Raw genomic sequence first — 26,595 nt, forward strand, 5'->3', positions numbered from 1 at the left:
TACTGCCTATTTCCTGGCACCAGATAATATTAATTTTTAAAGAGTAACATTAGAACTACTATCTAATGGAAAAATCAGACATACACCTCTCCCAGTTTTATTTCTGTAATTTAATTTTTACTTTATAAAAACTCAAGACTGGTAATACCAGAAGTCATTACTATCTACCCACTGAGATGACATATGTAAAACCTATAGCATCACAGATCTTTCACAGCAAAACCATATGTAGCTCTGTAAGTAAATCGTCTTTAAGTGAGAAGGCCATTCACTCACCAGTCTATATGCATCATGGGCCAGTACAAATGGCAATGACAGTAATGTGACATGAAACTATGCAAATAAGGTCAGCAACTCTGGGAAACCAAGTTCTTCACTTTTAAAGTTTAGGACACAATGAAACCAAGAAATGGTCAATACAAGGCTACTTACTGAAGGGTTTTTACTCAGCCCAACTTCCTGACCACACAGGGAAAGGACGTGCACCAGCTTTTCCTTTGTCCTTTTCTAGAAAATAAGATGTTTCTCAAGTGAGGATATTTTAACCACTCATTCTCCCAGTGGCTAGAAACATACATTAAGAATTTTTAATTAGGAGGAACCAACCAAAGAATTAGTCATTAAGTGCTGAAAGGGTTGCTTTCAGAGCAACTATGCATACAAGGAAACATAAAAATAACTGTTAATGATTTTGGTGTTTATTATTTATAAATTAGCCTATTCTATTTAGCATAATAAGGAAACATTGGATCGTGTGTATCACTTCAACAGGACAGTTCAGAAGCTTAAAATAAAGCACATGCATAATAATACATGTATTCTGCATGGTTTTATTTTAACTGGCAGATAACCAAAATCAATAAGGTAATCAAACATCCCTTTTAGGAACATCCCTTTTAGGAAAATTGTTCCAAGGAATTCTTTTTACCTGATTTCCCAAGAAAACAATACTTAGAAAGTTATACATGCTGTGTATGTGCTCCCTTGCTACTATCTGAACTCACCTGTTATTCTTAGCTAAATCTGACCTAGACTTAAAAGGTCTTAAAGAGATGAATTTCCTGCAGGTTGAAAGAAAAACACTGGCAGGACAGAAGACAGACATAACTCAGTTGATTTCTGAGCCCATGACAGACATTCAGCACACAGAGTCAGATGTCCTGCTGCCACTGCCCAGCCGGCCAGGACCACTGCATACGCAGGGCACAGAGGGCATAAGCATTTCAGAACCTAAATGTGTGCTAGTTCAGCTGCTCCAAGTGCAACATGTTAATGAATAGTGGGCAACTTAAAAGGAGTTTACCTGAGAGTACTGGGGTCTCTTCCAGCTCACAGGAACAAGGACATTGGAATTAGATCCTGATGAGGTTGAAGAAGTGCTTCGAGTGACAGCCATTGCCCTGGGTTTACCATCTCGTCCAGAAGAACTCTGCAGCTCATCATACCGTCTCCCAATAATTGGAGTCTTAAATAGAGAGTAATTAATTCACTAGTACTGTGCTCCAGGATGAACTTATAATGGGCAATATTGCTTCAGTTGCAGAAAAGGATTACTCTGAAGATCATATACAGGGGTAAAACAAGGAGTGCACCAAATTTCATGTCACTTGATATGTATGTTATTTTCCACTGTGAATGTCTGAGTAACAATTGCCATACTGAGTAGCTAGTGCTTATGTTCATGAATAGCTAATACTCAACGCAACTGTCAAACTAGTTTCTAACATAAGAACCAGCAAAAAATCAAGAAAGCTTATGGAATTTATTTCAAATCCACATTTATTGCACATGCTTTTTAATGTTTTTTCCTAAGAGTGCTGAACACTCTGGCCCTGTTCCAACAAACATGAAAATGCTTTCTTGGATTGACAATAGGATGCTCAGTATTTTCTAGAACTATACCTACATGAAACAGCAAGAAGAAACTCTTTATACAAATAGTACAAGGTGCCTATTTATGTTCATATTTCCTTTTAACCTCAGTCTCACTATTATCTATATGAAAGTCTATAATGCTACATGTTTATAACGATAAATAAAGTGAAGTTGCCCGTTAAAGTCAATAGGACCATTCAGTTCTGTAAAGATAAAAGGTGTACAGAATTTGCAGGATAAAGACTGCTGTAAAAGAGTTCAGTCATAAGTCAGGCAGTACTCCCTTAAAGGGCATACTTCTGTGTTTAAAAGTTACAGAGAACATTGGCATCCAAGTATAAAATGCTTGGAAGGGGATTTTATACATACAGTGTACTTATATATTACAGTTGGCTTAATTGCAACACAGCTTTTCTACCAGATAAATTTAAATACGGCTAATAATTCCTTCACAAAAAAATTAATCTAGCAAAAATCCAGAAAGAGCCCACCAGCATGGGTCACTAAATATGTCACTGCAAACTGAAAAAAATTTAAAAGACTTTCAGTTTGGTAGCCTTCCTTTCTTTCCTAATTTTTCAGCTTTCTTAAGGAGCTGCAACACATGTTTTAGGATTATCAAATAACAGAATGAATGTGTTAAGTAGCAGAATTACAAATAGTACCTCTGAAATATCAAAATGAAACTCTAAAGTCTTCCCCGGTAGCTCCTTGGAGGCACTGTTCCATACTCGATGTATTTCCATTTTTGAAAGATCACTGTGTTGATAGGATGGTAAAACTAAACTGGCAGAACGAGAAACTACCAACTTCAGGATGTTCAAGGCTTCTCTCCAGTGAATGCTCTAGAAACAGGTATATTTAATCAGCAAATGGAAAGAAAGATTCACACACATTCAAAATTATTTACATTTTACACACATTTTTTGCCACATAATAAAAATGTGGAATTGGAGTATTACTATTCTTTCTCTCTCTTGGCCAGTGACAAGGTACATACTTGCAGAATAATTTCAACAGCAGAGACCAAGATTTGCCTAAGGTGTCATTGTTAGGGAACTGGCCTGCAACATGGGAGACCTGAGTGCAAGGTCAACTTGGCAAAGGATTTAAATTCTCCTACCTGAATGCCTTAATCGGTATAAATAAATATAAGGGCCACTGCAGAATCACCATTTAACAGAAAAGTGGACTTGACATAGGCTCTTTACAGCTGTGAATTCCTAGTAGAAATATGTATTTTCCACTTGCCAAGAATTAGGTGCAGAAGTCTCTGAAGGGAAGTGCTTATGCCATATCTCCCTCATGCTACTAATTAAAAATATTGATCAGTCAAGCTCTGCCTGGTATTAAGCTTGCTCCCCATGTAGTGTACCTGCAGCCTAAGCCTTCCCACACAGTGAATGTACAGCTGGGCATCTTATCTGGGGACGCACAGTCTATGAGGCATCAGGATGTTTATACACTAGAGACCACACTGGACAGTCACAGTCCTCCCTGCTAATCTAGCCTTAAATTCTTATAAAGAAAATCAACTTATGATAGTAAACACTGCTAAGTTCCTATGTTAATATAAAGAAGATATGGTATTTACCTGTACATATTTTTCAATAGTTTTTAGCACTTCCATGTTAAACTGTTTCACAGGAATAGCCGACAGGTCCATGTAACTAAGAAGACTGTAGATCATCTGTAAGAGGGACTGTTGCATACTAGGAAGGCCCTTTTCTAGTAGCTGTTAAAAAAAAAGAAGTGAAAATAACTAAATTTTGAGACATTTCTTCTTAAGGAAAAAGCTACTAGTTTCATGAGTACCATTTGTACTGTTAATCTCTCTTCACTCACTGATTTTGCAATGCCATTTTACAATCATTTTACAAGTGATGATGATACAAGTACGAAATAGAAGAGAGCTTTAAGTTGAGAACCAAACATTAGCCTGTTTTGATAATGAAACATACATTTAATATATACCTGCCCTAACTTATCCAGAAAACACATTCAGCAGTTGAGTAAACTGGCAGGTAAAATTTACCCTGTAATTGGGGAAGCACATCCAATAAAAACAGGGGAGTATCTTTTTATTTCTACCTTTGCTGAAAGCCAGTAAGAAAAAAGAAAACATGCTGAAGAAACAAAACTACGACTATTCAGACATCAATATATATTTATGCAAATATACTTCACTGCCAGTGCTCACTGGCTGTAACTGCCAAGGAAACATTTTCTGTTAAGGAGGAGATGGAGTCCCTGGGCTCTCTTACTGTAGAGGCTAACACAAAGAAAGGTTTGATCTAAATGCCGGAATTTTGGAACACCTGAGTGTACATCCCGGAATACGACAATGAACCTTGGAAATGCAACTGTGCTCATATATATACATGACAGTAATTCAGGAGGTGTACAGACAGACATACTATAGTTGCACATGTGTGTGAAATATCTCAGCTGAAAATTTCCTGGAAGGTAGCACGTTCTTTCATTGGTGACAGGTACTGTCCCGCCCCACAAATTTCACAGACAATCAAATATTATTGCTGGAGGTTACCAGAGGCTCAAGAGTAGACTCTATCCTTCCATTCAGGCCAACAAAAAAGTTCTTCTAACACTGCTTACTAGAGATATTAGGATCTAGAAAACAATTACTTATAAAAACTCTATGCTGCTTCATGTCTTCTTCCATCAGAGAAAATTTGCAATTGTTATCCAAGTGGAGTCCAGTAATTTATTAGATGCCCTTGCTGGCCTGAATGACAAGACTCCTCTTTTTTATTGAATGAGAATGTTTCATGCCAGCCAAAATGGAATGAGCAGGTAGGACACACATCTATCTCATAGAATCATAGAATTGTTTTGGTTGGAAAACACCTTTAATAAAGTCCAACCATTAACGTAGCACTGCCAAGTCCACAACCACAACCATGTCCCTAAGCACCACATCTACAGATCCTTTAAACACCTCCAGGGATGGTGGCCACTTCCCTGGGCAGCCTGTTCCAATGACTGACAACCCTTTGGTGAAGAAATTTCTCCTAATATCCAATCTAAACCTCCCCAGCACAACTTGAGGCCATCTCCTCTTGTCCTATTGCTTGTTATATGGCAGAAGAGACCAACACCCACCTGGCTACAGCCTCCTTTCAGGTAGTTGTAGAGAGTGATAAGGTCTCCCCTCAGCCTCCTTTTCTCCAGGCTAAACAACCCCAGTTCCCTCAGCCGCTCCTCATAAGACTTGTGCTCTAGACTCTTCATCCCACTAAATATCTTCTGATTTCTTTCATCAGTAAAAGTGAGTAGCAATTACTGATTCATAAAACAAAGTAGGTAAATTCTATTAACAGCACAATAGATGGAACTCACTGTGCTTTATCTATTCCTCTACAAAAAGAAAGCTAGAACTTTTAAATTAAAAGTACTGCATGGTAACCTGCTTCAGCCCATGGATACTTTTACTGAGAGATAAAATGTGCTTAGCAATTCTTCTTCAAAACAGAGTTATAGACTTTTTCTTGCCTTCCATTAGGATCTTGCAATGGAAGGTTTGATTCCTTCCTTGTAAATAGTTTATACGATCCAGCACATCAGCCAGTATACCATTTCAGTGTACAAATAAAGGATTAGAAGAAACTATCTGGGTGAGAGAGAGAAAGAAATTTTTCTGTTCTCTCAGAGAGGCTACTGCATCAGATAATCACTTTTGTGATAGGAAAAGGAAATCTTGGGAAATAATGGGAATTTTGTCTCTATTGCTGGTTGGAAAGCTTTTCTAGGAACTTTACATCTGAAAGCTTCTAATTTCCATTCCAGTTTATATAAATATGGTGTTAACAGAATCCTTTGACTTAAACAACTCTTGCCCCTTAAACTCTAAACATTTGTGGACTGTACCAGTTTTCACTCATTCAGATGAGTATACGTGGTGGTTGATAGTCCAAGTGTGTACTTAAATACATCATGAATTTGTAACAAGAAAGACTATTTCAGTTTAAAAAAAGAACAGCAACTTTAAAATGCATTTAGTACAGTAAGAATTCTTTTGCTGACAGAAGTAACAAAAATAGCAGCAAGATGGAGTTGTGGTAACACATCATTTAGATCAGGGAGTTCCAGGACAAAAGAGTTTCCACTGTATTTGTAAAAAGAAGTCATAACTGTTCTCAGACTTTTTTTTTTTTTTTGCTCTGGTCCATATGAACTGTTTTGAAGAATTGTGGATTTCTCTCTTGTTCGTGTGTGGTAACTATCGGGTTTTATCTGGGTTTAGGGATCCACACTCTGTTAGCAACATTTGCCCCTTTCCTGAAGCAGCAGCTAACCCAGAACTAGGTGGAGAGCAGAGCCTGCCCCTCCAATGACTGCCTGGGCTGGCTGCTGCTGGTTGATGTGGCTTCTGGGTTGCTACCGCAGGAGACAGTTCCCTTTGACCCTCCAAATCTGGCAGCAGGTGAGAAGAGATACTCAGGTCTTAGACTAGGTTAGTCAAACTGTCCACTGAGGAAATAAAGAAGGCATTTCACAAGTCATCTCTGATAGACAAACCATTAGCGGGATAATGTCTGATCTAGGACATGCTTCCCCTTGCAACACAGATGTTTTAATCTCTAGTGATTCCTTGGTTTTGAACAGGTTATGAAAGCTCACGCTTCTATCACAAGCAATCCTCTGTCTAACAGGGAGGAGGAGAAAACATCTACCATGAGCACATTACTATGCACTACGTGTTTTCTTGTCCCTTCTGCTGTATTAATAGCATTAGCTATTTAAGTCCAAGCATGAGCCTGGACTTAGTGAATCACTAGTTTAACATGTGACCCATGTCAATTCAGATATGCTCCTAGAATGACTGTGGTACAAGGCTGCTTTTAAAAATTTAATATGCAAAAATCTAACATAAAATTGAAGCAAGCTTTCAGTAATGTGTTTGTATGCTGAATTAGGTAGTGGAGGTTCAAAGTTCTACTGCATTATTAAATAGTGATTTTTCCTCATCTGTAGACTGAGATTCCCAAGTATTTTTCTAGAAGAAATGATCATTTTTCATGGATGGAGCTGTAATATGCAAAACTGAGTAAGGAGCACAGCTTGTCACTGTAAGGTTTGGGTAAGAACACAGTTGAAATGTCTTATTATGCCAGGTTCATAGTCCTAGCTGACAAGCAATTACCTGCCATCAAATAGGTTAAATGCAAATTTTTTGTCTGAATGGCAATAATTGAAGCATTTACCTTCAGCTGAGAGCATTTGTTCTCACAGTCTTAATAACTTGTGGTAGAAACTCCCCTTCTGAAGTATACCTGTGTGTTTGGAGGGGTCACTGTTGCAACACAGATTTCCTTTCTTATTTTTAAGCACTGCGTGACTCACAATTTCCCTCAGGCCCAAGCACTGGGGACTGAGCCAGGACTGTTAAAGCCTCCCAATGGCTATAACATTCAACTTCAGATTGCCCAGTGGGGCTCTTAACCCATTTGGCTTTACATATTCACAGTATATCCCACAGTCAGTTTATAGGAGACAGGAGCACATTGTCTATCCTGATCTGGGGATTAACTAAGAAGAAAAGGGGAAACGTATTCTGAATGCTGGAAAAATCTTTTTCATGGCCACAGCAAGCCGAACAAGATGATTTCTTGTCTCTTGCTCCTCCTCCAGATTGGCTGCCACCCTATGCCCATACAAATATTCTTTAGACATGACTCAATGGAACTGCAGTCAATGTAAATACAGAGAAAGGAAGTTGTGCTTACTAATCTGTCATCCTGCAATGATGGTGCTATGTGAGGAATGTGCCTTAATTATGGTCAAAAACTTGCCTGACTTGCTGTTAATAAAGTAGTGTGGTGCCAATCTACAGCAAGCGGAAAAATGTAAAGAAAGAGTCTCCATACTCGCATCTAAGCCTGTTTTGAGGGCAGCGAGATCATGTGCAATGGCCTTTGTGGAGGTGCTGCAGCACTAGTAACTACATAGAGAACTGAAGGGAAAACAGAGGGAAAACACTTTCCTAAGGCTGGGAAAGCAAAGAAGAAAGAGCTTAAATCTCAACTTTCACAGCATTTGCTATTAGGAGTACAAGTTTCTGCTATGAAGGAGACACTTGACTCTGAAGGATTGAGTCGTGTTTGAAGAGCTAATCGTTCTTCAGAGTCTTTGAGTTTGAAAACAGACTGAAAAACCTCAAGGTCCTGTTTTAGTCTCCTACAGGAGAGTCATGGCTTTCACCATCAGTTAAGATCTGATATGATTGTTAACTTAGAGCCTCCATGTGCAAGGTGAGGGATTGCAGCCTGAGGTAGCAGGGCCAAGTTTGCTCTGAAGTCTGAGTGAGTGTGGGAGCACAGCCTGGCCTCTCAGGCTCTTGAAAATCCGCGGATAGTCAGTATCAGAGACACCTGCGGCATTTTTGTAGATCCTTTGGCAGAGGGGAAAATGAATCTGCTCCAAAACCCAAAGCTGCTCTAAAGCAGCTAGTGAATTTACGTCATGAATACAGACCTGCCTTCTCCCTGGATGAGAGGGGAGACTGAAGGCATCTCACTACAGCATGGAGTGAAGGGATAAATCTGAGAACTCTACAACAAAATGGTGTCCTGATACCGATCTGACACAGAAGGCAGAAGGTCTAGGCTAAAGAGAAGAACTGAGCCTTGGATCCCCAGTAACAACACTGCAGCAACTCTATACTCCACACATCAGAAATGTTAGGAGGAAGCAATGAGTGCAAGGGAAAACCTGGGCAGCAAGATGATCCCATTCAGTGTTAGAGAAATGCATACAGATTTGTATCAAGAATCAGATCCTTATATAGCAGATGGTATCTTATTTATGCTGCTAAACCCCTTCTAGAATTAGTCCTTCTCTTAGTTTCCTCAGTGCGACCTAAGTAAATCTTGTCCAGTTTCTCTCTCTTTCACAGCCGAAAAGCTGACCGGCTGACGAGTGAATCTGCTTCAAGATGTATCAGCCCTGCAGACCGTTGCTGGCTTTTGTTTTAGTGTTCAGTATTGATTTCTTATAATAATTCCCTTTCTTTCTACTAATTTCTGCTTTTTACTCATAAATAGCAGCTACAGAGAGACCCCAGTAATCTGCAGGCAGACTTCAGCTCTTTGGGTTGTTAGGCAACAGAGGAGTTAAAACAGTAAAACATTTTCGAAAACTTACCTCAGCCAAATACGTAACCATACTCAAAGTAATATCAGCAAATGCTTCATGAAGGTAACGGCAAACCACATTTACCCAGGTAGCACAGTCCCTTGTATAGCTGTGTGTTTTATAAAGGGTCATGACATGCGCAAGATTTGATAGCTTGGGGTTCTTCTCCTCCAAACAAACCTAATTAAATATAAATGTTGAAACACATTAAGAACAAGGCAATTGCATTTACAGGTTTGAGGATGAACAAAACAGTAAATAACTTTGATACCTGAGCGATCCTTTCGGCTATATCTTTACAAAACTGGTTTGGGCTGTCAAAATGCTGAATTAAATGGGGCAGGAGACACAAAACATTCAGTGGAAATCCTAGAACAGGAAAATACAGAACAAAATGTGTATTTTGGACAGCAAGAGCCACAGTGATCTTCAAGTTGGTGTTTCATGGGAAGTCACGGTTTCAATATCACATTAGCCGTAAACTCACGCAGACTCTGTCAAGTTGTTCACACCACTGGCCACACCATGTTTGTCTTAAAGGGGCCTTAATTTGAAAATCCAGTACATAATTTAGGCAACAGTGCTGTTATAAAGTTATATTTCTGCAAACACTACTGCACAAACAGGTATTTACAGGATAAAATATCTTACAAAAGTATATATTTTATTCCTCTTAGAGAGTATGTTTATCTTCTCCACTTAAGTGGCTTATCGACATTCTTAACTGGTGGCATTTTCATTACTGCTGCTAAAACACAAAAAGAAATTCAGTGAGTACTGATAAACAACCAACTGTTTTGGTCAGGCTGCCAGGCACAGCTTCCACTGTTTTGAACTGTTCAAGTTAATAATAATAATGAAACAAAATTCTGACTGGTCAGATGAGACCGCTCAAATGGGTGTTTTTGAAGCTAGGAGATGGCTCCAGTGCCAAGTGCCAGCCGCTGTCCTTAGCGTAAGGGCTCTGTCTGGAGCTGGGATTCAGCTCTTCTGCACCAACTCATAGCTCATAGTTGATGAACTATAGGTCTTGTATAGGTGTTGGAGAGCTGTCACAAAAGCTGCTCCAGTTCAGGTGGGAGCTCAGAGCTCAGAAATCAAGAAATTGTGTCTGGACACAAACTAGTTTTTGAAAAGAAAGAATCTGATCTATGAAAATATCTTTCTAAACATTAATGCCCTCTTGTTCTCCACAATTAAACAAGCCGCCTAAGTTAGGAGTGTAATTTCCCTTGGCTTCCTCTATACCCAGGGAAAAGAAAAAGATACCTCCAGGTGGTACCATCACAGCCCACGTGTGAATTGCTCAACCGAAGTCTGGAATACAGGCACCACAGAGGCTTAGAGATGGGCAGGCTGTTCATGGCATTCACCCCTTACTCTGTGTCTACGCTTGTTATGGCTTAGTTGTGAAGCCTGCACAACTGTCTTAATATCTGTGTTTCTGACTGAGACAGAGGAGTAAATATCTGGAACGACAGAGAAACTCTCTTCAAGAAATAAAATGAAGAAGTGTTCACAACCTCAACTAAATAATTGGGAATTTCAAAATGTTACCTTATTTCCTTATAACCCAGGCACTTCTCCTCACTCCCTAACGTGCTAGTATAGTTTATCTAAAAAGTGTACAAGAGTTTTCAATATTTATATTTCTAGGAAAAATCCCATGGAGCACTAATTTAAAATCAAATAATTTGCAATATTCTGAAAATAATTAAATGGAAAACCTGGCCAAAATAGGTTCTACAAAATTTGACAGTATCTCCTTACATATGTTTATTTTGTCAGCACTTGGAAACATTATATGCTGCTAAGCACTAGAAATGAAATGTTAAATAATACATGATTGCTCTCCTCCAAAGCCTTATTGCGCAAGAGATTAACTTTTCAGAAACATGTTATATTGCTATGAAATCTCCAAAAAGCTCACCCAACTCAAAGCAAAATTACATTATTAGAAAAGAATTCTATAGTAGAAGAGAAAGAAAAAATGCTGGCTTTGGTTTTGTGCAGATAGCCTAATGAGGTCTGTCATCAAATCTCAAGTCAACAGAAATTGAAAGAGGAAAGTATACTGGTTTTACCTATAGCTTGAGAGGAATCCACCATGGATACTCGAGACACTGGTGTCAACAAACTAAAGAGCTGTAGTGTGAGATCGGTGGTAGTAAGGGAGGTGAATCCTTTCAGGAGTAGCTGCTGAAGCCCTGAGAAGTCTGCCCACTTCAGCTGCCCTTGCAACTTCTCTAACTTCTCCCGGTTTTCGGCTTTATCTAGTGGCAAATGAGCCAGAAGTTTATTCAGTAACCGCAATGCCATTAGATACTCAAACTCAAAATCTGATTCCATCAAAGCCACAGCAACCCAGAAGATGGTGGCCAGTAGGTTGGTTGGATTGTTAATATGGGATGGGTCAGTGAGACTGTCCTTTAGAGAAGATGAACTTCTGGTTTTAGAGGACAGGCCTTGTTGGGTGCACGCCTGAATTCTGTCAAGGGTGGCACTGCGCGGTGGGTCTGAGGACTTGTCCACATCTCCAAATTTTTTGGGTACAGAGAAGCTCCTCTGGTGTCTGCTTCGTTCAGCAGTGGCTGTGTTACCGCTTGCAGGATTCACATTCAGCTGTCCTGTGCTCTTCCGGTTTGCAGTCAGTTTGGTGCTTGATGTTAAATCTGGCGAAGATGAACTGAACCCAAAATACACAACATACATCGCAATGTGTGAATGCACAGCTTAAAACTTGTATATATTGGATGCAAGTTAAGTATTTATTAAACTGTAAATAAATATTTAAATAGGAAAAGTAAAACACCACACTGTGTATTGCTGCTTTTTTTATTCCAGAAGTGCCCACAGACATGACTGAAGTGAGGTTCATGTGGCACTGCACCAAACCAGAGCAGTATGGCCTACAGTCCGGATCAGTAGGAATGACATGGTGATAGGAGATACAGAGCTGTGAAGTGACTTGTGGAAATGCCCATATAATGGGGCAGTGGTAGAACTGAAAACAATTTTGGTCTTTAAAATGACCTCATCAGTGGAGCAAACCCTGAACTTGGCACAGCTGGCAGGCAAAATGCACAATGGCTTACTGGCTAACGTGAGAACTGTGGGCAGAAACCCCAGTACACCTTCAGCAGAACCACAAATATGCCACAGTATCCTCAAGAAACCTGTCATGTCTCTGCCTAGGTTCTTGTTAGTACAGGTCCTTCAGAAATCTTGTTGTCATTGCCTGTATGCTAAGATCTCAAGATGGTTTACAGAATGCGGAGGTGTTTTAATTTCAGTGACTGATGCCTCCTCATGGACTATCATGTGATGATCCAGACAATCTCTATCAATCTGTACAGGTGAACATGCTGTGTTGATACATGCAAGGGAAGTTCTGGACACAGCTAGTTCCTGACTCTTTGGTCCCATTCCTACCTCATATACTATAAGTCCCTACTGTCTATAATATTTGAAGAGGATCTTATGGAATGAGTAGTGTCAGGGTAAAGAATATTGCATCCCACTGTTTTCTGGAGCGTTTCTTATTTTCTGCTCCATCTTGCTCTTTCCTGAAATGTACACTAAAGAAAGATAAATAGCTCTTAGTTGAGAAAGTAAAAGCTGTATTTCCCCAGCTCTACTCTGTCACATGACAATACTTGTGTTCTGCTGTTGCAGTATAATACAGAGCACCCTGCCTACTAGCTTCAGAAATGATAGCCCTTGTATTTTTGTTCTGCATGTAAAGCATGGCAACTTATGGTCATTTTTCAAACATGTTCCCTATTCTGTTGTTGCTATTAGCAGTCAGATATACATTAATGTCCCTCAGTACTGTCAACAGCTGTTACGGAAGGAGCCTGTGATTTTCCTCCATGTACAAAGGTCTACTTAAAGGCCAAGGGTTTCACAAAGATGGTCTGCACATCTGGAAAAATCCATGGGACAAAATTCTCCACAGTTTTACTGAGGAGAACAAACCATGATCATTTACTTGTTGGGGAATACTTCATCTGAGAATGACAGGTTGTATAAAACCAATATTCCAAAAAACATGTTTCTTGCTAGATATGTTTTCAAGTATATGGTACAAAGGTGAAAAAAATACAATATTTTTAAAGGATGTTAAAGTAAGCTATAGCCAAGTGGTGGCAAGGCAGAATTTGCAATGCATTGTAAAGTACCATTAGTTCTATCAACATTATTTTAACTATTGCAAAATTCGGCTGAGATGTGGTCTTAGTCCAGTTCTCTGAAGGTTACAAATGAGCTCAGTCTTATCAACATAATTTTATGCTGTCAGACTGCAGAACTGCACACTTAATATCACGAGACACTGAAAAAAAGGAGATATAGTTGGAGAAGAGGCTCTTACCGTGATAACACCGTCAAAAGATCACTGTTCTTCAAACAGTCAGACAGATTATCCACAGCAGCTTCCAAAGTAAGTAGCGCCTCCATTACATACCCCTATCAATGCACGAGGTTAACCATTTCAACATTCAAAATAGTGAACATTTAAAAACTTTCAGTTCATAAAATTTCTCCTGAAAAACGAACACAAATGCCACTGCCCTGAACATTATAAAGTCACTATGAATTTGTTTTATTTTCTGTCTCTGAATGATCTATGAAGGCATGCAAGAAGGGCACATATCTCATCAGGGGATTGGTAACGGCACACAGAACCTCTGACTTGCAGGTCACCAATTTAAACTCTGCACAAGCAGTTGTGATGGAATATTACTGTCATCTTGTGGCAGTTTCATTACCTAAGTAAAATACGGAGGTAAAGTCCGTCTATTTCTTCTTAAGAGCTAGCAGTTCTCTTTATTAAGTCTTGAATCTCACAATAAATAGGCTCTGATTGTAAAATTTCAGGAGAGAACAGTCTGTTTAGGTAAAGCCAGTGAACATCATAGTTCACTAAGAGAGGACTGGATCAAATTCGGTGAGTATAAGTTTTGTATTGTTAATTTATTCCATAAAATGTTAATTTTGAGAAATGAGGGGGTGTCTACTCCACGTTGTCAGATTACATCAGCAGATAGGATGATGGATTCCTTGAGCAGAAATTCATGACGTGAAAAGGGAAAAAATGGTCATCACGAAGATTTCATTTTGAGTGACATTTACTAGATCTTTTCCAGTTGTTCTCTTTAGAGCTATATAAGATTGTAGCAGCCTGATGAAGGCTTTGATAAGGTACATATGGATTCAATAAACTTGGAGGTCACCTTTTCTAAGGCCACATTCTACTTTGCATCACTTGATTCCAGAACACCTTGTTAAAATGGTAATTTTAAATTAAATAGATATTAAATCAACAGTACTAAGAAGCATTATGTACACACACATACCTGAATCTCATCTCCATGTTCTCCAATAACTTCCACCAATCTTGACAGGAGGTCAGACAACGCATGTGCAGAAAGAGGCTGCTTTAGGGCTCTGAATATCTGGAAAGAGCGACCTGCGTAATGTCTTGAAGAGCTTGAAAGAGCTGTTTGTAAAGCAACTTCACTCAGATGCTGCTCCAAATGAAAACCTAAGCAAAAGAACAGTATGTAATTTATTTTTTTTTAATGACAGATTTCATTGTGGGTCATAAACAGGCTGAACCAACTCTGTGGGGAGGATATGCACTGTAGTGTATCCTGCAAACCCTGTGAGAAATGGAGATGCAGGAATGTCTAAGTTTGGGAGAATTTCCCACTGTGTGCATTTATCTCACACAGAATGTAAGAAAATGAACTGCATAACCCAAATTCTGAGTCTGCAAACCCTTGAAATTCTTCATCTGATTTAAATTTTTTTACAATTCATGGAGAAACTTGCAAGCCATCTGCTATTCTTACTGGGAGCAACATGATAACTTCTGAACTCCCAAAATTAAAGCCAAGCTGAATTAGGAGTCTTTCTATTAGCTTCAGTAGGCTTTGGATAAGATCTTAAATACAAATACTGATGCTGCATTCTGCTTTGATCTTGGAAGATATTTAATTAGTGACTGCGTTGGTTTTCAAAATACAATCAGTGCATTTCCTAAGCTCTAAAAACATAACAAATGAAAACTAAACTTTAATTGCCAGAAGAAATTTAACAAAGTATGTTTACTTAGTAACTGTGATGTATTTTACCAACAGGACACAGAAAAGCTTTTATGTGGTAGAATCAAAAGGCTTTCTATCAACAGCTTTGAAGAAATGTTCGATTTAACATTCAGCCACAGTCCAATCTAACGTGATTTTTTAAAAGCAATTCTTTCATATGTTGTACATCTTTGCTAAGACATACAGTATGTTGTGCTTCTGCATAAGCAGATCTGCTAAATCACAGGATAAACATTCTGTGTGACCTTGAAGGAATATCCTTTTAGTTATGAAAGGAAAAAAATGTACTACCTGACTTGGAATCTTTAAATACAGATACAACATGACGCAGAAAATTAGTAAGCTGTTCAGCACTCTTGGTGTTCTGGTTTTTGGGTGTGATATCTTCATGGCACCAAAGCGGACCAAATGCCCTTAAAGAAATACATAACAAAGTGCAAAATTTATTTGACCTATCTGAAATAAATGCAATCAGATAGAGTATCTACAAAGGCAATTAGATATTTCCAGGGCCATAGCCTGGAAAACATGCAACTGAACAGAATTTTATGAGCAAAATACATGTAAATAAATACTCCTATGCTGTATTTTACAAAACCTCTCTTTTAAAATATAAGTTATTTCATTTGGAGAGCAGCAGAAACAATTCCCTGTTTTTTAATTTGACATTGTGCCTAGGATCTGCTGGCCATGGTCGGTAGTTAATATTAGTTTCAGCATGGCCTTTCACTATGTCCTGTACACTTCCTATCTAATTTTATAATACTACATCTGTTTTGTTCCATTAGTTCATTGTTGAACATAATACTATCTGTCAATTAAACATTTTATTCCTGTCAGGCAAGACTTCTATTGTTTCTGACACTGTAGTGCTTTTAAGTACCTACCTACTTCTATAAGCATCAATAAAAGAGGAATGGGAGTCTTTAATTACTATAAAAGCTCAGCCATTTTCCTTTGAGTCTTTCAATTTGCTACAGATAATTGTAGAGAAGACATGAAAGTATGCATTTTGAGTATGAACGTAACCTCTGCTTATCTCCATTACCTGGTTGTCAGAAACTCAATTAATTTGTTTGCTTTCTCATCTGTTTCAGCAGCAGTGTCCATGTCCTCAACCTCTTGTGTAATCTGTGGGAGATTTCCACTGCTGCCTCCCAGACTGATACTGGAGGAGGTGGAACTGGAGCTCAAGCCAGAGTCTGGCACCGGAGATGACTGGTATTCCCGCAGAAAGTCAAAGCCACCTGCCAGCCAAAAGGGAGAAGATAAAGATGGAATGCACTGTTGGGCCAGCATTACCACCAAGCAGCTCCTGTCAGAGCCGGCAGCAGAAACCTTCTACTGGGAAATAGGGAAAACCAGCAGAACACAACCACCCTCAAATGCCGATGGGAGTGAAAATAGTACTCTGTTTCTAAACATGCAGAATCCAATATAAGATGAAAAATACCAAAGTCAAGATAATTTTTCTACTGCACAAGGGCTACAGTACTTGAAAAATAAATGTTTCATGGCATTTTACAATCAGAACTATGTCTTTCTGTAAAGTGAATTTTGAAGTTGGCTAAGTTCAGCTCACTTCTCTGGACTAGTCTGGTGAGGAAAAAAGCCTCTGCAGGGGGGAATTTTCAGGACAATGATATTGTCCTAATTTTACAAACATACTAGAAGCTGAGACACAAATGTTTAAGGCTTCTGTTCAACATCTTTGGTAACTGTAAACACCGGACTACTCATACTAAATATTTTCAGCATTAAGGTTAAACATCTGAGTAAGAGTTCTGCTAGATTAAAAGCTTGCCACACAACTTCAGAGCTGGAACTAGAAACTAAGACCTGTTTTCTTAAGGTTAGACTGCTAGTCATCTTCAGCTGTATCTACAACAGAAAAACTGGCCTTTCGAAAAGACTGGGAGCAGGAGGGGCCTCTCCACTGACAAAATTCACTGCAGGCCAGGGGACTCTTAATTTAGTTGCCTGACATTATGTGGAATGAACCTGAGCCAAAGTATTTTCAGTTAGGATTCTTTGCTATGGATTCTCACCCACACTCTCATTCTTCATATTAGCTGATAAAAAAAGAATCCAAATACAAAGTTTTTGATAACTTCTTGCACTTAAGAGGCCCAGATACAGGGTACCAGTTAGGCTTTTCAGAGACAGGAATGAAAAGTTTTTCATTTTGGCAGACAAGCAGTAATATAATTTTAATGTAGGAATTTTATTCTTTATTTAACAATTCATTGACATGCATTGGAAAAGAGATCTACACAACTCAGGGAGGGAAATTCACGTGAGGTAATTTTAAACAGACTTTATTCAGAATGAAACCTAAAAAAAGGCCAAATTAATTAATTGATCTGAAATACATATCCCTTCTTCTCATTAATTTTTTTTTTTAATCTCATAAAAAAATAATAATCAGTTACCAAGTAATATTCTTTATAAAGCCAAACTATTTATTACTTTTAGTTATATTCCTAAGGAACCATGGAAATACCATTGATTTGATTATTTCTCCTTTTCGTTTCTCACTCTATGGTAAAGTTCCTCACCCTCTCCCAGACAACTAATCCTACCTCGATAACTCTACACTGGTTCTGTGATTCCTTCAAATCTCAACATTATGCTTGCTTTTAAGTCATATTACATGAGAATAGTAAACCTAGCTAGCTGCTTTCCACAAACTGTTCCCAACTAACACCTTAAAAACAGATAAATTGCTCAAAGTTAACAGAAGACCTGTTTCAGCAGAGGTCTGAAGTAAGCCTCCTAATGCAGAAAGAGATTTCAGGACAGAAATGAAGTGTATCTGTGATATAAAGGAGGGTGTATATCATGTGAAATTTAACTTAATAATGGAAAATCTGAGCTGCATATTCTTGCTGCTCTTCCCGTGTTGGAATTATTTATTCATTTCTTTTGAAGGCTGAGGAGTGATTGCCCTCATTTGAAGCAGTCCTGGCTCCCTGAGGGGGAAGTTAGGAAGTTATTAGCCATATTAATGTTTAAAATTCTACATTATATATTTTGCCTTACATCAAATAGCTTTCTCACTATCATGAAAAGTTACCTAATAATAATTTGGGCACATCTCCAGGGTAGTTCACATGGAATTAATATTAATGGAAACTGTTCATATTTGTCACTTTACCACTTTAATTTATCAAAACTGTTATATTTTAGGGAAGTACCTTTGACATCCTGCTTTCAAAAACCTCACAGTATAATGCAATGTTCTTTTCTTCTTTTATTTTATTACCTGTATAAAGATATTCAGGTAAGTATGCCGGTTGTACTGTCAGAGTCTTGGTCTCGTTCATCTCTCTGGTCTGAAGAAGCACAGATGCAATGGCTTGATAGTTGCTATTGCAAGATAACGCAATCAAAAGATGAAGCAGTAACTTTTTACTGTGTTCAAAGACCTCAGGGCGGTAATGGTCAAGACCTAAAAGAAAAGGTTACAGCAATCACTGAGTATGAAGTAATAATAAACAAGTTCACATTCCAGAAATCGCAAAAATTCCAAGGCAGTTCAAGGCAACACTGCAAACAAACAAATGATGCGGTATTTCCGGACACAGTTACTAGTGTTTTTACTTTAAATGTGTGTGTATATTTAGTTTCCAGACTGAGGTCCAATTCAGGAGGTACAAAACAATGCTTACCTCAGTATCTGGCTTTCTTGCACAGACATCAGTTTACCAACAAGTGCAAACTGTAAAAGGTAGATACTGATTTATTGAGAAAGGAAGTGATGGACAAAATCCATTGAAAAAGAACTTCAACTTCCAGTGAGTAGCATGAGAAATTAGCCAATAGCTCAGGTTGTGGAACTGAAACCAAAGGTCTAGCACTGAAAGACTCTGATCTAGTTAGCGCTACTGCTGTTTGTAAGATTTTAACATAACCTGCATAAATCACAAATACGAATATAAAGGAAACAGATGTTTGTAAAATAAACTGCACTCTGTGGTAGTAATCTCTTTTCAATTCCCTTTCAGTATCTTCCAGGATATTTACAAATATTTTCTGAAAAATTGAATTGTTTTCTTCTTCAGCTCCTCTCTTCTCAGTTCCCTGGTAACTACAGGACTGTCAGTCTCACTTCAGTGCCTGGTAAAATTATGGAGAAAATTATGCTGGGAGTTATCGAAAAACACCTGAAGGACAGAGTCATTGGTCACAGCCAGCACGGGTTCATGAGGGGAAGGGCGTGTCTAACAAACTTAGTTTCCTTTTATGACAAGGTCACCCATCTAGTTGATCAAGGGAAGCCAGTTGATGTAATTTTTTTAGATTTCAGTAAAGCTTTCGATACTGTCTCTCACAGTATCCTTCTGGACAAAATGTCCAGCATACAGCTTGACAAAAACATAGTGCGATGGCTGACGGGTTGGGCCCGAAAAGTTATGGTAAATGGGCTTACATCAGGCTGACGGCCAGTCACTAGTGGGGTTCCCCAGGGCTCAATTTTAGGGCCAGTTCTCTTTAATGTTTTCATAAGTGACTTGGATGTAGGACTAGAAGGTGTCATGAGCAAGTTTGCAGATGACACCAAATTGGGAGGAGCTGTTGATTCTGTCAAGGGTGGAGAGGCCTTGCAGAGAGATCTGGACAGATTGGAGAACTGGGCAATCACCAACCACATGAGGTTTAACAAGGGCAAGTGCCGGATTCTGCACCTGGGAAGGAGCAACCCCGTCTATATATACAGACTGGGTGATGAGATGCTGGAGACCAGCCATGCTGAAAGGGACTTGGGGGTCTTGGTTGACAGCAAGTTGAATATGAGTCAACAGTGTGCCCAGGCTGCCAGGAAGGCCAACCGTATCCTGGGGCGCATCAAGCATGGCATTGCTAGCCGGTCAAGGGAAATGACTGTCCCAATCTACACTGTGCTGGTGCGGCCTCACCTCGAGTACTGCGTGCAGTTTTGGGTGCCACAGTACAAAAAGGACATAAAACTATTGGAGAGTGTCCAAAGGAGGGCAACAAAGATGGTGAAGGGTCTAGAGGGGAAGATGTATGAGGAGAGGCTGAAGTCCCTTGGTTTGTTCAGCCTAGAGAAGAGGAGACTAAGGGGAGACCTCATCGCGGCCTACAACTTCCTCGCGAGGGGGAGTGAAGGGGCAAGCATTGATCTCCTTCCTCTGGTGACCACTGATAGAATCCGTGGGAACGGAATGAAGCTGCAACGGGGGAGGTTTAAGTTGGATATTAGGAAAAGGTTCTTCACTGAGAGGGTGGTCGGGCACTGGAACAGGCTCCCCAGGGAAGTGGTCACAGCACCGAGCTTGACTGAGTTCAAGAAGCATCTGGATAATGCTCTCAGTCATATGCTCTGATTTGGCTGCTCCTGTGTGGAGCCAGGAGTTGGACTGATAATCCTTATGGGTCCCTTCCAACTCAGGACATTTTATGATTCTATGATTCTATGATTCCATACTCTTTACAAAGCAGCTCCTTCTTTACAGGTCTTTCAAGTCAGGGTTACCTAATATACTCCAGTCACACTGGTTCTTGTCTGGCCTGCAAAAATGAATCTGCTCATACTGCCACAGTCTGAACAATGTGTCTTTGGCTCCTATGGCCAAGTCTTTGGAAGTTCTGCGATCCTTGGCTTTACTCATCTGCCCACAGCCTCCTCCAAAAGAACCACAGCCAACCTGCCCGCCTCTTCTTCAGCTTCTTCAGGTTTCTGCTCCTATTCTCCTTTCTCCATTTCCTTCCACCTGCCAGGAGATAATGAACCCATCCTACTCTGTTCTAACATACACTAAACAGGACATACAAAGTTATAGTTGAAAATAAATTCTATATTGGCAGCGCTTGTGACTGAAATCCTGTTAAACTCTAGGGCTGTATGAAAGTATTGACATAGATATGCTAACTATGAAGTGAGAAGGACAGTTCAGTCTTTGTGTTTGTCCAGTGCCAGGCCCTTCTTTAACTTGGAAGAGTTCCCAAGAGGGTAAACTTCTGTGATGTGGACACATTTCCATGGGAAAGGAGTCTAGCCTCTCAACTCATTTCACACTGCTTGCAAAAGAGTTTTTAAACAGCAGTTATTTTCATGCACTACTGAGATAGGAAAGTTCACACCAGCAGTCTGCCTCTCTACCTCACTATCAGTACTACCAACCATCCAATAGCCTGTTAAACACGTACATCGCAAAATTCCTTCATTTTAGTATTTTTTTACTCATTCCAATAAACGGAAGGATACAGGCTGTCCAGCTAGCCACCATACCAGTTTCCAGTTTCCTTTTCAGGCACACGCATCTGCCTGCTCACATTCCAATGGGACAGAAATACTTCCTTTTCAATCACATTCATACCTTTAGCTAACATGTGTAGCATAATTTCTTGACACCATCATAACAGAGCTCTACTACAAACCAGAAGAATTTTCCACAGGAGGTATAGCAACTATAGAGAAACTTATCTTGAAGACTGGAGGCTGTGATCTCATTTTAGTTACAACTAAATCAGTTTCATTTAGTAATCAGTTACATTTAGCTCTAGTTTCACATTTGCGAATGGAGAGTTCTTAGCCAAGGGACTGTCTCAAATGGTATTCATAAATTTCTATTTACTTCTTATGAAATAATGTAATGTTGAAACATTGTTGAATCAACAAATCAGTAAAGATATTTTTATAATGGATTACTAATATCATAACACTGTTTCTGCATATGTTTATTTGCATGGCTCCCTGATGGTTTCTTAAAGCTGTCTTAACTGAAGTGGTCGTCCTGCTGCATACTGCTTCTGTCTTAAGTTATTAATTTATTCTTGTGAGAATTTCTAACTGTAAGCACTAGTTTTCTCACACTTGTTACAAATCATACTAAAAATGTTGTTTGATCAGTTGATGGTTATTGATTTGATTCATACACTTATCCAGTTCTCTTTCAGCTCCCTCTTAGACTTAGAAAGTTCACAGCAATATAAAAAATGAGTAAAAAATTGTTATGGGCAGCCACAAAATAGATTTAACTTTTAAGTGAAGAATTTATGTGAAATGTTGTATTGAAACTGACCCTGGAAACTCCATCCGACATGGTCCTGGATGTTATTCTTGTGTTTCATTAGAAGTTTCTTGAAATCAATGTACTAATATACAAAACTTGAGTATTTGATGAGTATGCATTTTCCAAAAAACCCTATTTCATCAAAAAATTTCAAATGGAACAGTTGGTAGCAGACTAGCAGAAAAGGAGAATAAGGTATCTTCTTCAACTATATACTGAATAGCCTTAGCGGTAACTATGGTGACTGAATGACAAGTGGATCGCAATCTCCAGTTATAATAAATTTATTTCACAAGTGTCTGGCTGTGTTTATTTGTGAAAACTAGTATTTATCAACCATGAAAGTTAGGGAATGGCTTTACAATGCTAAATACTTGTGTGCTAAAAAATTAGGCCGCTCACTTTTCATAATGTTAAGTGGCAGGACAAGGAAGGTATCACCCTCCAGCTGAATTGTGTTACAGTCAAGAACAGACACAGCAGTGGTGAAAAAGCAGTGCCTCTATGCTCAGGTATATAAGGGAAGGGACTGATGATAAAGTATTCCGTTAGCAGTGAAATTAATGAAGGTTGCTTTCCAGTGTGTCCTACCTTCACTATCTCTGCAATATAGTAATCTCGGCTCTCTTACATAATATTTTTGCAAAGGCAAGAGACAGCACGGGTGTGTGTAGTCCAGGTCTATGACATGTGCTGACTGCCCAGCTGCCCATCACAAATCAGACTGTACAAAGGCTGAGTTTCACCTGTCTTTCTCGTGGAGAGAGGGGGACTGCAGTTTTTTTAGACATATTTTAGGAAGTCAATCATCAATTCACAGACTAATTGTCTCAGGCTTTTTTTTTTTTTAGGAAATCATAATTGAAAACATATAAGAAACACAACTCTACAGCTTCAGCAAAACTAAACTAAAAGGACAGGAGTACATTTATACTTTATTTCTTGTTCTGTTGGTCTTACCTAAAAAGAGAGCATGCAGCAATAAAGGGAGGTGAAGAGCCCAATCTTCTCTCACACTGTGATCCACTACCATCTCAGTCATGAAGATAACAGCAATATTGCACCTGGAAATTAAATCACAATATCAGTTTGAAACATCTTGGAGATGGGAAAACAGTAACATGATGGCTATTTCTGAAGAAATAAAAAATCTTTTCATTTTCAAATTTGTAGCATTTCTTCTCAATATGATTAATACCGAAGCAGCTTAGTTACAGTATTAAGCAGGTAAGTACCCATTACTAACAAGAACACTATTACTGTCAACACAAATTATGTAAAAGAGGAATTAGAATATGCATAGCCTAGTTAGAATAAAAAATCAAGGGGGAAAAAGTGTCATGAATAACAGCCACAGAGACTTGGGAAAGAGAAATTTTCCTTTTCTGTTTTAGTTGTTTCTTCAGTCTGATTCTTAGCAGAAAGTGATGTCCTACATAGTAAATAGGCTTTCTGGTAGAAATCCGGTAGAATTGCAAGTCTTCACTGCATGATGATTTTAGCACCGGAAATCAGCAGAAATTGAAGGTCTGATTTTCAGATGTTCTGAGTGGTAGGACAGTTGGATTGGGGTTGGTCAACCAGTAAGAGGAAGCATCTCACTGTTTGAAATGTCAGAATGAGAAACTACTCACCTATGAAGGGGCCCACGGGGTGTGATGGTTTCTGGGAGGTAGTCCACAAGCGGTGCCCAACATCCTCCATTGTAAGGCATGGGCAGAGGATGTGGTTGTTTGGTTTCAACAATATTCAATAACCAGCTTGTATATGGAGAAACAGGATCATCTGTGTGGAAAAGCATTAAAACAGAGTGCATAAAAACCAAGTCTGGTTACCCATTTTGGAGAAATAATAAAACAGAGTTTATGCTGACATGTCAGCTCAGCTGTTTGGACTAATGTGAGAAGATGACGTGAGGTTTGCAAATTCCTGCGTTCAATAACAAGTGATGCGTTTTTAATCCCTCTTTCATGCTGCTGAAAATTAAACAGATTCCAGGCAGACAGCACTGAATGGTGGGAGCTGCAGCTGAATCCCTGCTGTCACTTGGTAGCTTTGGATCTAGATCACAGAGCACCAAGCAACAGACTTTCTCTTCAAAAAATGAGAGGAAAATTCAGCCAACAAAGATCCTGTTGGAAGCCATCTGCTGCAAGGAGCCACGTACCAGTGACACATTCTTGCAGCTCCTCACCAGTGCCCTGCTGAGCGATGCTACAAAGGCAGAAGTTAAATGTCCTGAATTAGGAAGGAGGCATAAGGAATGCAAAAAATCATCTTCAGGGTAATTTTCTTTCAACGGGGATGAATTATCTCTTGAATTTCTCAAAGATGTATTTAACTTTGCTTCAGTATGACAGCTGTTGTATGTTAATAAGTAATAGGGTTTTTTCTTCCACCTGTTTATCTGCAATGATATGGGTCAAATAAGCTATTTCCACTGCTTTCTGTCTCCTCTCAGCTGCACGGCTTTGTTCATCTCTCCTGTATTTTGTTCCCTCTCATTCTTCTCGATTTCCCCATTGGTCAGTTTTTATTTCCCAGGTCTGGCAGTCTGCGACACACAGACTTTGCTTTCCAGCCCTGTTGTTGACATATACCCAAACATTGCCCTTTGTGAATTTTTCACAAGAGCATTATTTTTTGCTCTGTTTTTCTGTTACACTTTTGCATGTTAGGTAACTTTGAAACTGTCAGCATTTTCACTTTTTTTAACAGCATGTATCAGATACTTGTTGGCCTTGCCACAGGAAACAAAACTGTTTTGATGCCTACAAAAGTATCAGAGCTTGCTTTTTCTAATGCACATCACTTCTTGGTTTTGAAAAAATGTTTTCAGGTTTCCAGATCTTCAAGAGCCCTTCAGTGCAGTAGTTGCTCCTCCAGTTATTACTAAATGACAACTTCATCCTTCCCATTCTTCAGCATTAGTCATCCAAGAAGCACTTTAGATCTTTATGATTTAGATCTCTGTTTATTTCTCTCATCTTCTGGAGAATGATTTATTAGTTACAGATAAGAAGAATAAACTGACCTAATAATGTAGCAAAGTATAGCATTTTCGCATATTCATGTTTTAAAGATTAACCAAATAACGTTTGCCAGATGCTTTTCACATAAAAAGCACTGCACGGTCACTATTTATTACTACCAATTTAAGTGTTTCACATAAAACTGCTTCATGAAGTCCACACTAAGACCTAGCTCCTCACTCATGTTTTCACAGGTTTATGTGCAGACTGAGAAAAAAACAGAAGCACTTTGCACCTTAACGTACAAACTTTACCCGAACAAAAGAGTTTCTGTGCTGCAGAGCTGTGTTCCCTATTTATATCCTCAGCAATACACGTATGCTCAAGTAGACTGGAGCGAAGAGAGAAGCCATACCACTAACTCCTTCGCAGCCTGGGCTGCCTGCCAGAGGGAATAAGTTGCGCTTTCTTAATGAAGGTTGCATTATTTATCTTGTAGAATGACAAATGGTATAAGAATTACTCTTTCTTTTTAGAGTTCTATATAAATGTCAGTAGCTAAGTAAAATGTATTTTATTTTACATCTAGGTATTCGTATATTTGCAGAAGGAACCCCTGTGAGAAGCAAACCTTGCATAAATATTCACAGTACTATAAAGCTTGCAGGTACAGGCAGGAAAAAACATTTCAGCACCGGTTTGAGGAGACATTCCAAAAGAGCAAAGAAACTTTCAGTATTTTTTAACCTTTTATTACTCTAAGCTCCTGTCAAAACCAACTACTTGTGAAGAATGTTCTGATAATATAAACATTGTTCTATTTTGAAAGATTGTTCATGCAGATCAGATCAGTGCTCCAATTTTAACATCTGCTGAAAAATTTTTAGTAGCTGCAGCACTAGAAAGCCATAAGAAAAAACAAGACAGGTGTACTAAAACCCATCGAGTTTAATATGTTGCACACTTTTTTGTGTATTTAAATACTGCAGTATGTACATAATATTTTGTAAATATTGTGCTTCATAATTATGAAAAATAGTTGCTGATATACATTAAATTATCCTATCATATTGTATTTGACAGTGTTTCCATATTTTGCAGAAGAGTATTGCCAAAAAGTTACTTGGGTCAAAGAATATATAAAATCCTTACTTTTTATGCCAAAATATTGTCCTAAAATGGTGTTCGTAGCATCAAGACAAGATATTATGGCCTCTATATTATTTGACATGGCTTTATTAAGTCAGAGATAAAAGTCAATAAAAAGGTCTTGCCTTTTTCACATTTGGTTAGGGCTTAACCAAAAGCTGTAGATTGGCTTCCTTACAATTCACTCCAGAAATGAAGTCAAACCATCCAACTCCTACACTGTTGTTCAATAGTTGACAGAAATACCTTGGTTTTCTTTGGAATCTCTGCTGAAGCATCAAGTGTCTATTTATA

The 26,595-nt window shown here is 38.8% G+C and overlaps 1 protein-coding gene across 10 annotated transcripts in view; it reads right to left on the reverse strand.

Moving 5' to 3' along the window:
- Window positions 1–26,595, reverse strand: part of FRY (FRY microtubule binding protein) — a 254,495-nt gene that overhangs the window by 34,732 nt on the left and 193,168 nt on the right. For all 10 annotated transcript variants that reach the window (XM_054807035.1, XM_054807025.1, XM_054806999.1 and 7 more), the window contains 14 exons: window positions 23,815–23,965; window positions 23,141–23,244; window positions 18,406–18,591; window positions 16,189–16,387; window positions 15,432–15,553; window positions 14,388–14,575; window positions 13,403–13,497; window positions 11,115–11,716; window positions 9,302–9,399; window positions 9,040–9,210; window positions 3,470–3,610; window positions 2,541–2,720; window positions 1,304–1,465; window positions 433–507 (listed from right to left, as the gene is read on the reverse strand). In XM_054807035.1, coding sequence (XP_054663010.1) covers window positions 433–507; window positions 1,304–1,465; window positions 2,541–2,720; window positions 3,470–3,610; window positions 9,040–9,210; window positions 9,302–9,399; window positions 11,115–11,716; window positions 13,403–13,497; window positions 14,388–14,575; window positions 15,432–15,553; window positions 16,189–16,387; window positions 18,406–18,591; window positions 23,141–23,244; window positions 23,815–23,965 — 2,474 coding nt within the window. The remainder of the gene's footprint in view (window positions 1–432; window positions 508–1,303; window positions 1,466–2,540; window positions 2,721–3,469; window positions 3,611–9,039; window positions 9,211–9,301; window positions 9,400–11,114; window positions 11,717–13,402; window positions 13,498–14,387; window positions 14,576–15,431; window positions 15,554–16,188; window positions 16,388–18,405; window positions 18,592–23,140; window positions 23,245–23,814; window positions 23,966–26,595) is intronic.

Source organism: Grus americana, chromosome 1 (assembly GCF_028858705.1).
Source record: "Grus americana isolate bGruAme1 chromosome 1, bGruAme1.mat, whole genome shotgun sequence".
NCBI lineage: Eukaryota > Metazoa > Chordata > Aves > Gruiformes > Gruidae > Grus > Grus americana.